Raw genomic sequence first — 11,884 nt, 5'->3', positions numbered from 1 at the left:
GACGCTCGGAGGCGCCGCCGGCCGGCCGGGCTGATGGCATGGCTGTCGACTCCCTGGGGTGGCGGGTTGGGAACCGCGCTGCGCACACCGACGGTCTGTCCGTCGCGTCTGCATGGCCCACGCCGCCCTCCGCGGTTGCGCCGCCGTTCGTACACCGTCGCGGCTGGGCCATAGAGTCCTGGCCTGGGCAGCGTGGTCAGCTGGAGCAGCAGCGCGATCAGCATCGCCCCACCAACATGCGTGGCCGCGCCAGAAAAGGGAGGCGCAAAAGAAAGCCAAAGCAAGCTTTGGCGGTGGCCCAGGCGGGCAGGGCCTCTGTTGCTGCAGGAGATGACGGAGATGCGCGAAGGACGCCTGTCGGTGGCCCCCCGCCTAGCCCCTCGGCTGCTCCAATCCCCAGCATGGAGCCAGGCCACGGACCAAGTGGCACGCCCCCATTCGCGGAGAACACTCCGAAAGGATCCCGAGATTTGAATCTCACACCATCGGATGCCCCCGAGGAGGATTGTATGGGCCCTGGTTCTGATGCTCCTGATCCGAGGAATTGTCAGGATCTGCCCGATATGCGCGTGGGACCAGCCTCACAGCCTGTGCCGGCCTGCTTGTCGGGGCAAAGCGGCGTCTCGCCTGCACCCCCACCTGACGACGGCCCTGTCCCCGCTGACCGGTCCTCCGGGCCCCATGCGCGCGTCGTGGGTGGAGGAGAGGAGCGCCCCACCTCGTCCCCCTAGGCCAAGGCCTCTCTACCGCCCCAGGCCCAGCCCATTGAGGACACTGGGCTCTCGCCCCAGGTGACTATTCTGCAGAGGCCACAAAGCCCGATCACCGCAACGGGACTCAACTTGGAGGCCCGCACGCCTGCGAGGGCCCAACTGGGGACGAATCTGCCTGCTGCCGAGCGCTTCGCATCCCCGCCGATCACCATGCGCCGTTCCCGCGCCCGTCCCGCTGCGCCAAGCTCCCTAATGTTGGGGGAATTTCTGGCCGCCGCCACCAAGCACATCGATGCGGCCCTGCCGACGCCTGGGAGGAGGCCGCGCAGGCCCCTGAATTTCTCCCCCCGTCGCGGCCGCTCGGCTGCCACTGCCCGCCCGGCGGCGGCGCCACCCACTGCCGAGAGACGTGCGCAGGTCCAAATCCTGCGCACCCTGGGGATCATTGGGACGAATCAGAAGATAACCCCCACCGAGATGAAGGCCTACGATGGCATGTTTGCGATGCCCATCCCGCTCCAGGTGCTCAAGGCCATGGACGCGTTGGTCGACCGCGAGATCCCAGCATGCCTATCCTGCCCGCCGATCGCGCCAGCACATGTCGAGGTCGCCTGCACATCCTAGGCGGCTCCTGCCCGCTCCCCGTCGATCCACTTTCCATGGATCACGGCCTTAAGATTGCTGTATGGAATGTGCGCGACCTGAATTCGCGGAGCCGGCGCACCGCCATTCGCTCGCTGTTGGATACCACCGCTGCCTCCATTGTGTGCTTGCAGGAAACTAAGATGGAGTTGCTTTGTTCGTCTGTTGTTCTTGACACCCTTGGTTCAGAGTTTGATGACTACACATACCTCCCGGCTCTTGGCACGCGGGGCGGCATCTTACTGGCTTGGAAGAGCAAGGTCGTGACTATCACGGACCCGTTGTTCACCACGAATGCCCTCTCGGCCAAAGTGGCCACGGCCTCGGGCATCCCTTGGTGGCTCTCTGTAGTGTATGGACCCCAGGACGACGCGGACAAAATTGCGTTCATGCTTGAGCTGCGGGAGATTCGTGCGGCCTGTCCCGAGCCTTGGATGCTTTGCGGAGACTTCAACCTCATCCTGCGCGACGTGGACAAGAACAACGGTAACTTAAATCGTCGTATGATGGGCAGATTCCGTCGCCTCGTCAATGACCTTGCGCTTAAGGAGGTCTACCTCAACGGGCGTCGCTTCACGTGGTCGAACGAGCAGTCCCCTCCCACTCTTGTGCACCTGGATCGTGTGCTCTGCACCTCGGACTGGGAGGATGCTCACGGCGAATGTCACCTTCGCTGCCTTGCGTCGGTCATCTCGGACCACTCCCCCCTGCTGCTGGACTGCTCCCCCATGCTCACGGCGCATAGACGTTTTCATTTTGAGGACTTCTGGTTGAGGCTTGATGGGTTCCACGACACGGTGGCTGCAGCTTGGGGCTCGGTCCATGACCCTGACCCCTTCCATTGATTGATGTTGCGCTTCCAGGCCACGGCGCGCAGGCTCACAAGCTGGAGTGCCAAGAAGACAGGCAGTATTCGCGACAAGTTGGCCATTTCTCGTGAGCTCATATCGCGCTTTGACAAGGCCCAGGAGGATCGAGCTCTCACTCCGGAGGAGGATTGGCTGCGAAAGCGCCTCAAGGTCTCGTACCTTGGCCTCACTTCGTTGGAGCGCACCATTGCCAGGCAGCGCGCCCGCATCGCCACGCTCAAGGACGGCGACGCTAGCACGGGATTCTTCCACCGGCAATGCTCCTTTCGCCGTCAGAAGAATCGAATCTTCAGCCTGGCCGTGGATGGGCACACGCTCACCGACCAGGACGCGATGGCGCAGGCTGCTTTCGAGCACTTTGGCGAGATCCTGGGCACGGCCGCCGACCGCGACCTTACGCTCAACCTGGAGGGGCTCATTGAGCCTTGTGATCTGGCGAGCCTGGACGCTCCCTTCAGCGTGGAGGGGGTTTGGGACGCGATCAAGCGCCTCCCCGCTCGCAAGGCACCTGGGCCTGATGGCTTCACTGCGGAGTTCCTGCGAGCTTGCTGGACCATCGTTCGACAGGACCTTATGGATGTCTTCCAGCAACTGTTCGAGATGCGGGGCCGTGGCTTTGGCAAGCTCAACCAAGCCCTCATGACCCTTCTGCCCAAGCGCGCCGACGCCCAGCAGCTCCGCAACTACCGCCCGATCTGCTTGATCCATATCGTGGCCAAGATATTCACCAAGGTCCTGTCTCTGCGGCTTGCCCCCAGATTGGATAGCCTGGTCAGTCGCAACCAGAACGCGTTCATCACCGGCCGGAGCCTCCATGATATCTTCATCCTCGTGAGGCAATCTCTCAAATTGTTGCACCAACTCGGAGCTCCGCGGATCATGCTCAAGCTCGACCTCACGCGCGCCTTTGACTCCATATCTTGGCCATTCCTCTTTGAGGTTTTGCGCCAATATGGGTTCGGGGACAGATTTCGGGAATGGCTTGCGATCCTGCTTTCGACGTCCAGCACCCGTGTCATGATGAACGGCGGGCCAGGCCCCCCGATCTGGCACCGTTGTGGCCTGCGCCAAGGCGACTCCATGTCCCCCCAGCTGTTCATTCTCGCTGTGGACACGCTTGGGCGGTTGATGCGCCGAGCGCTCGATGCCGGCATTCTGCAGCAGTTGCACCCCCGACGCCCAATCCCGGCGATCTCCCTCTATGCTGACGATGTGATGCTATTCTGTCATGCCACGCCGGAGGACACTGCTGCCATCAAGGGTATCTTGACCCTGTTCGGCAAAGCGAGCGGGCTGCTGGTTAACTATGCGAAGAGCTCTGCCACCGTCCTGCACGGTGACATGCAGGGACAAGAGGTGATCGCCCAATTGGGTTGCCCGGTGGTGCAGCTCCCCATCACTTATCTGGGCATCCCGTTGTCGACGCGACGGCCTTCCGCCGCCCAGTTGCAGCCCCTCGTTGATACGGTGGCTGCCCGGCTTCCTACCTGGAAGGCGTGGCTCATGAACAAAGCCGGGTGTCTTGCCCTTGTCAAATCGGTCCTCAACGCAATACCAGTGCACCAGCTGCTCGCGTTCGCTCCCCCGAAGAAGACGCTCAAACAATTGGCGAAGATCCAGCGAGGCTTCTTGTGGGCTGGGCGGGCCGTGGCCAACGGTGGCCATTGCCATGTCAACTGGAGCCGTGTGTGCCGTCCTATCGCGTATGGTGGGCTGGGAGTCCGAGACCTGGAGCGCGCTGGCCTCGCGCTACGATTGTGATGGCTCTGGTTCGCCAGCGTCGATCCAGACCGTGCCTGACAAGGTCTCGATCTGCAGTTCTCTCACGAGGAGCGCGCGCTCTTCTTTGCCTCCACTACCATGATCATTGGAAGTGGCTCGACGGTGCTTTTTTGGGAAGATCGCTGGATTGGCGGGCAGTCTGTAGGTGAGATAGCTCCCCTACTCCACCAATGCATTCCCAAACATCGACGCAAGGCCAGGACGGTGGCTGAAGGGCTGGCGGGTAACTCTTGGGCACATGATATTCAAGGGGTCTTGGGTCTGCACGAGATCGGACAATACTTACTGCTATGGCAGGCTGTGTGCCACACCATCCTGACGAACGAGCCGGATCGCCTGCTCTAGAGGTGGACCACCAATGGCACCTACTCGGCGCGCTCATGTTATGCGGCCAGTTTCCAGGGATCCACGCGGTGCCATTCTTGGAAGTTGGTATGGAAGAGTTGGGCGCCTCCACGGGTAAAAATTTTCCATTGGCTCGCCGACCAGGATCGCTGCTGGACTGCTGAGAGGCTCGCGCGACGTGGCTTGCAGCATCACCCTCGATGCCTCCTTTGCGACCAGGCCGTGGAAACTATCCAGCACCTGCTGCTGACCTGCCCCTTTGCACGTCAGACCTGGCACATTGTCCTTGATTGGTTGATTATTCCGGTCCAAATCCCCGATCAGGAGCACACGGTCACGGAGTGGTGGCTGGGCGTGAAAGAGCTCGCGCCGCCGGCGCATCGGAAGGCCCTCAAATCCATCGCGCTTCTTGTGCCCTGGATGCTCTGGAAGCACAGGAACGCCTGTGTCTTCGACAACGCCACGCCATCCATCGAATCACTAGTGGTTAGGATCAAGGACGAGGCCCGGTGTTGGGCTGAAGCAGGAGCCCAGGGACTTCGGGTTGTTCTGCCCACAACCTGGGATGTCCACTGATTTTGTGCTTTTCTTTGTACTGCTCACCTCCTAGGAGGATTGGTCTACCTTTTCCATGAAATGAAATGCAAAGGTCCTTTGCGTTTTCTCGAAAAAAAAACACTTAAAACTTAATTGCATCATGATCAGCTAAGCAGTAAGGTGTCATGAGTTGTGCCGATAATAATGCCAGAGCAGGTGTGACAAATTTTCAGATAATACATACGCGCAAGTACAACGTTAGAAATAAGGAACACCAGATAACAGTAGCTGCATGAGGAGAGGGCTGTACTAACAACTTCACGAGTTAACACTTTTATGGTAGCGAACTCTAATACAGTGCAGTTTACAACTCAATCAGAAGACCTACAGTATGAAATTATAGGAAGCCTTTCAGTTTCAAAACTAATGATTACGATGTGATCAAAGTACTGAAAATAGCAAGGTGAACCAAAAAGCGGCAAATTTCTGATAATAGATAACATAAAGAGTATACATGTCAAGGCTCACATCACCCAAATACCAAAGTTGCTGTGTTAGAAATCATATCAGGATTCACAGCTTCTAAAACCTGCACTTCTGTATTACGACCTGAACTAGTAATCTAAATATCATTTCTTGCACAACATGTGAAGACAAAAGCAGAAGCTCACAGGTTTATCTTTATACTTCTTCTCTATAAACTCCAGGTCTGGCAAGACATGCATGCAGTTGATGCAGCAGTATGTCCAAAAATCCAACACGACTACTCTTCCTTTTAAATCCTGCATTTTGCATAGGAATTATTTCAATATTATTGTCGCAGTTCCAGAGGCCTAAACCCCATGGTAGGAAAATAATTTATCGTGTTTAAAGAAAAATGAAATTAACTCATCTGAAACAGATGCCTTATCTGGAGCAAGAGGAAGGAATGCTACCACTAACAGTAACTACAACAAGTTGACTAAGTACAGATAAGTCTATTGCTTACAGCAAAACTGACACTTGAGTCAGTCAAACTGCAGCTAGATTGAAGATTTTGTATCCAAATTAATACACATCTCTCATTTCTACAACCCTTTTAGTTCTGTAGGTGCATAAGATCTTAAAACATACTGGGGCTGCAGAAACTATCTGAAAGACTACTACTAAGATGACAAGCATAAATAGTCAAGGTTCCCCGGATAGGATACATCGCTGCAATTCCATACTGAAAAATTACACTCGTCAAGAAAAAAAATGTTAAATTTTTCATCACAGTGAAGTGCCAAACATATGTTTCGCTGCAACTGGTTCTGTTGGCAGTGTCCCTAGCAAACATGTTATGATGTTCAGCACGTTTTACACAACTGTCAGTAATCTTTAATCGATTGTTTGCTCACCAAAATTGCATATGCACCAAAGTTTGAACATCATCAATGGAGCTTTCTGACCTTGAATAGGCGTATATTGGTTTAACTTTTTTTTCATGGCAGATTAGAGAAACTCAGATTGACATTACTGCCTATCTTAACCCAGCTATTTGGCAGATACTCCCTCCGTTCCAAATTACTCGTCATGGTTTTAGTTCAAATTTGAACTAAAACCACGACGAGTAAATTGGAACGGAGGGAGTAGTTCGCAAGCTGTGACTTTGTGGTACGCAATATTAGGATTTCTAACTATAACTGAAGAGACATTAAAGATTGCAATAGCATGTCAACAGTTACCAAGGTATATTTGTTTGGACCTGTGACTGAAAGAGCAAATATCCTGTAACAGACTTGACACTTTCGCAAATGAAGTATATATTGTAATCCCAGGTTTCTAACAAACAGGTCCAGACACGACATTGTCACTGGCAATATAGCTGACAATCAGACCACAGAAACAAGCTGTTTGCTCCAAATCCATTCCACCCCTTTCATGTTTTGCATTTATGTTTCATATTCAATTGGATAAAGAATTATAGCCAAACATGTGACAATGTGAGTAGGTGATATTTAGATAAAGACTACCATGAAAACTGAAAGATCCAATAGGAGAAAATCTGGAACATGTGGTACTGTAGCAAAGTTGCAGCTACTGAGAATAACCTAAAATGGGTTCAAAATTACTCTTCCAAACTGAAGTGGGGCTGTATTCAACCAGTCGAGCTTTCTTGGGAACTCAGGTACGTAAGTGGCAGAGCCCCTATAGAAAATTTTGGAAGTGTGTAAGCGTTACTTTAAACATGTTCAGCCATGAAGCACATTCTAGCATTACAGGCCTGGAAAATTGAAGAATATGCAGGTAGCCAGTTACCTACCCAGTTTCAAAATCAGCTAAATACTTCTTTATTTGCTGAACTCTTGATGACAGTGATTCTCCTACAAAAACAGCGCAGAGAGATCAACATAACATAGCAACAGATTTCCCAGTTGCAAGAGAAAGATGAGACCAAATCAACAGCTAGTTTTTGGATCTAACGTCTTCCAAGCTAGTTTCGATCATATTTCTACGTGCTGCAAAAAAACATTGGATTTGCTACAGTAAAAGCTGGCATGACCAGTCTAACTGCCTAAGATGACACCATGATGTTATGTGAGATGGGGTCTGAAACTACTTGAGAGCAAATCTGGCGTAATAGCTCATGGTCTTATTTTTGTCAAAGTTGACTAGGTTCATCAGTTATACTTGAACGAGACTTCAAAGTACTTTCTTTAATCACTAATGGACTTGCAAATCCCATATGTGGTTGAATATTTGTGTGCTTACCTTCATTAGTTGCAAAAATTGAACTGTTCCCACCCGTAAGAAAATTAAGCAGACCTTTAGGAGATGCGAACTGCATTGCCTGAATAAATTAAACGAAACCGACAAATTAATCAAAAAGAAACACTTCCTGCCTGAAAGAATTTACTCATGGCAAGTGTACAATTGTGCACAATGAAGCAGAAACTTCAAGATGCAGCATAAACTGTAGAAATTGATATGGAAGAAATAGAACTGCAATATGAATCAGTGCTTCCTTCATATGGATCAACAAAACTGTTGTTATTTTACTACTAGAAACTTTGGAATGGACCCTCGACCCAGAAGCCAACACCACAAATCTATTAGGTTTATTCGACTAGTGTTAGCTATTGACATGCAAGGCAACGTTGCTAAACCTACTAAATCCCCAGCAGCGGGAGGAGAGGCCATCGATCGGATCCAGGAGAGTACCTCGTGTCACACCGTGCAGAAAATGGAGGAGCCGGTGAGGTGCGCCACCGTCTTCTCAGACTGGTAGCAAAGCACACAACTTGCCTGTTGCAGACCACGCCGAGCTAGCCTCTCAGTGGTCCAGCAGTGATCCTGGCAGGCGAGCACATGAAGAACTTGGCCCTAAGGGGACACCAAGATTTCCAGTTTGAGCTTCAGGAGCTCAAACCGACCACCCTGAAGTAAGGAATCGTAGCAGCTCTTAAACGTGTACTGGCCGTCGGGCGTCCAATGCCACAGAAGGACATCCGGCGAATTAGATAGCTGCACCCTGCGCACCAACCACCAGACCTGGACCTACTGCCACAAGGCTAGGGGGTTAAAATCCTCCCTGATGCCCGTGATCCAGCGATCGTCGGGCAAGGCATCTTGGACGGTTCGGCATTTCTAGTGCACCCTAAGACCAAAAGCAGGAGATCAGGTGTAATCTGCAAAATGGTTCTACCGTCAAGCCAGCAATCCTCCCAGAAGAGGGTGGAGCCCCATCACCAACCGATGAATGCCCATCTTGGTGGATGCAGCAAACACCTCCTGCTAATCCTAGGAAAATTGCAAGTCCAAACCCCTCCAAGGGCGGAGTGGGTCAGTGTGCATCCTCCACAGCCAATGAACCATGAGGCTGACCGCCGCCCTAAGTCCGGAGCACCCAAGCCTCCAGTCTGAGGGACTGGCACACCCTATAACAACTAACGTAACAGTGGGCGCCCTGCTCATCCAGAACCCTGCAAGGTTTTGTCGACCTGCTTCTGCACCTCCTTGTACATGCTTAGGACCAACAACTAGTGTAGAGGCATGGTGGCCAGGACCGACTTGACCAGGGTGAGGCGCTACGGCTTCGTCATCACGGATATACACAAATTAAATCAAGACAGAAAAGCATGAAACAAGGTAAGTAGTTGGATGTGATAGTGAAAGTAGTGTTTTCATTATTTCAAAGAGAACAGAAAATGCATACTATTTTCAGCTATATTTAGAGCCCTTAAACATATTTGCTGACGGCAAAAAGAAGGGTAAAATGTGACTCAGAACTTCTACAACAACGACTGAGGACAGGTGGCAGTGTACTAGTATACAATAGTACCTTCCAATTTCCGATTGTAAAGAAAAGACATGAAAAAGCTATTCCAAGACTTCCATATCTTAATATATCCCGACGAGAACCCAACAACCTGCAGAATTTCTTCTCTGGATGTCAATCAATTATGTGTTAAGTATAGTTACTATGAACTGCATTTCTCTGAACATGCGAAAGACCATTCTATTGAGGATAGTGAATAACCCCTATGGGAATTCTATAATGAGACAGATTCAGTGTAAAATGTGCATTCCTAGAAAAAGATTTCAAATAAGCTGCAAGTTAAGTACTTGCAGATAATAGCAAAGCTTAGCTTCTACAAATAAGCACTAAGCTTCTTTGCAGAAACAGACCTTACCCTTGGTCTTTCGAACTTGAAGAGTTTGTATTCTCAACAGATTCAGCATTAGTTGCTCCATTCAGAATTTCAGGAGAAGCATTTCCTAAGGAACTAATATTCTCGGTATTTTCTGTCCGTTCATCTGCATCAACTTTCTTTTAATCAGTACTAAGTACACTGATACAACAACAACAAATAGCGTTCCGGGGTCAATGAAACAGAAAATTGGCATATGACAAAGTTCCTGCATGGACCAATTCAAGAAACCCAACGAATACCATTAAGATTCAAGAAAACCACACAGGATATTATTCATTGAAGTTGATAGAACAAAACAAGTGAATTTTGCGCACAAGATACACAGGTTTTTCTTTCCGGTTTCTCCTACAAGAGATGTATTATTAAAGTAAATCGATTATGCATGAACTACATACTGTGGGAAGCATTAGAACCACCATACAGGATGTCATTAATTGAAATATCTCCAATGTCTTTTCTGATGAACACAGGACTGGCTTGTTGTAATGCATCTTCATCTAGAGAAGTCGTCACAGCAATACATCTGCAAGATGTGTAACCAGAACAACTATTTAATGTAATAAAAATTTCACATTGGTGCATCTGCACAGTTAAACTGAAATTGCATCACATATTTGAATTGCATGGGTTCACGGGCACACTGAAAACAAATAGTACCAACTAAGATATGGTGATCATTACAGGCAAATCTCTTTTTTGTAAGAATAACACAAGTGATTCATGACTATAGAATCAATATTTACTGGTCAAATGCCACACGGCTCATGGAAATAATTGATAGAACAGAGTAGCTACTTTGGATGTCAAGAAAGACCATCTGACTCATTAATTGCCTTATTAGAAAATAAGGCTTCAAAGAACTTAAGCACCGCTATCATTGTCAGGGTGGTCATGTAATGCTGCATATATGAGGGCATGTACAAAGGAATGCCATCAGCTGTCTATAAGAGATGCCACATCCCACATATGATCTTTTATAAGGTTGAAAAAAGAGAACGCGTATAGAGAATGAGGCCCTCTGTTTGCCCATATTCTCATAGACAGCTTGCATATGCATTTCGTATGTCATACACGCACTATCTGTATCACCCGCCCACAACGTGTGGCACTACATATAGAGCACTTATAGACAGATCATTGTACATTTGTCTCTGATTTACGTTATAGATGATATGAATCATACAATAGTAATATTAGTACATGCCAGCATTTATGCAAGTCCATGGTAAAAGATTTACTACAATTGACTAAAAATATTCGGATTTGTGCAGTATGACCAAAATAAGCCAGACAATAAACAGAGGGATAAGAACGCAATACAGACCGTATTTCCGCAGCTTTCGCAGCTTGAACTCCAGCAAGCGCATCTTCTATCACGATGCACTGGTACAATATCACATATTCAAAACTTCATATGCAAAGTAAATGAAAAACTACAGAAGGGGTATACCAAGTATTTAAGAACTAAAATCTCAAAAGTAGGATGGTTACTTGCATATCGAACAAGCATTTATTCATTGTAAATTTGGAACAAGCACACCAATAGGACACAAAGCAGCACATACCAACACTAGTGGCATCAACCACGCGACCATAATAACAAGAAAAAATCAACGAAAACTATCCTAACCTAAGACCAAAACAAGAGAACAAAATTATCAAATCCTGCTAAGTGTGCCAGGGGGTCTTGTATGCAGTGGCAGGAGGCAAAGCCCCTTAGCCCTGGCCAGGGAACAGAACTGTCAAATACTGCGATACTAATGCTAAAAATAGAAGCATATTCAGCCTTCCCCAGTTCATACAATGAATAGAGCAGCTCGTAGTGACGAAACTCTCCACATAAGAGTGAAAACCAAGTGGTGGAACAGCATTCAACATTAGATTTAACCCCTTCTGCCTTGCCTCCGGGCATGTACCAACTAAACATCCCAGTTATCATTCGTCACGTCCAATTACCCAAAACTATCCACACTTAAGCCACAGAAGTATATAATTATGGCCACAAGTAGTGAATTGCCTGATGATGATTCAAGCGGTCACTTAGGAAAATGGCTATGTGATGTACATGGACGACTTTGTAGTATTAAACTATAACTTCTCTTTGTTATCTAAAAATACAAAAAAGCTACGGAACAACAAAACTTAACAAAACTAGGGTGTTAGCAGTGGCGAATCTAGCATGACAATGGAGGGTAGGCTTTAAACATCAAGTTAGCAAGCCTAATTAGCAAATGCATTGCAATTGTTGCATGTAAAACACCAGAATATACTTGTCAAGTGATGTGGTTAGCTGAAATAGGATTTTGGAGGGTAGGCTTAA

At 49.0% G+C, this 11,884-nt stretch overlaps 1 protein-coding gene across 4 annotated transcripts in view; it reads right to left on the bottom strand.

Moving 5' to 3' along the window:
- Nucleotides 1–11,884, bottom strand: part of LOC123085684 (protein SUPPRESSOR OF QUENCHING 1, chloroplastic) — a 28,939-nt gene that overhangs the window by 13,436 nt on the left and 3,619 nt on the right. For 2 of the 4 annotated variants that reach the window (XM_044507362.1, XM_044507364.1), the window contains exons 6-13: nt 10,889–10,947; nt 9,960–10,087; nt 9,544–9,676; nt 9,192–9,279; nt 7,622–7,700; nt 7,173–7,233; nt 6,982–7,057; nt 5,560–5,670 (exon numbers count right to left, since the gene is read on the bottom strand). In XM_044507362.1, coding sequence (XP_044363297.1) covers nt 5,560–5,670; nt 6,982–7,057; nt 7,173–7,233; nt 7,622–7,700; nt 9,192–9,279; nt 9,544–9,676; nt 9,960–10,087; nt 10,889–10,947 — 735 coding nt within the window. Of the gene's footprint in view, nt 1–5,559; nt 5,671–6,960; nt 7,058–7,172; nt 7,234–7,621; nt 7,701–9,191; nt 9,280–9,543; nt 9,677–9,959; nt 10,088–10,888; nt 10,948–11,884 lie in introns of all 4 variants that reach the window. The other 2 variants (XR_006439850.1, XM_044507363.1) reach the window with 2 other exon arrangements.

This window comes from Triticum aestivum, chromosome 4A (genome assembly GCF_018294505.1).
Source record: "Triticum aestivum cultivar Chinese Spring chromosome 4A, IWGSC CS RefSeq v2.1, whole genome shotgun sequence".
NCBI lineage: Eukaryota > Viridiplantae > Streptophyta > Magnoliopsida > Poales > Poaceae > Triticum > Triticum aestivum.
The sequence above is the reverse complement of the archived record's forward strand: the minus strand, read 5'-3'. Positions and strand labels throughout refer to the sequence as shown.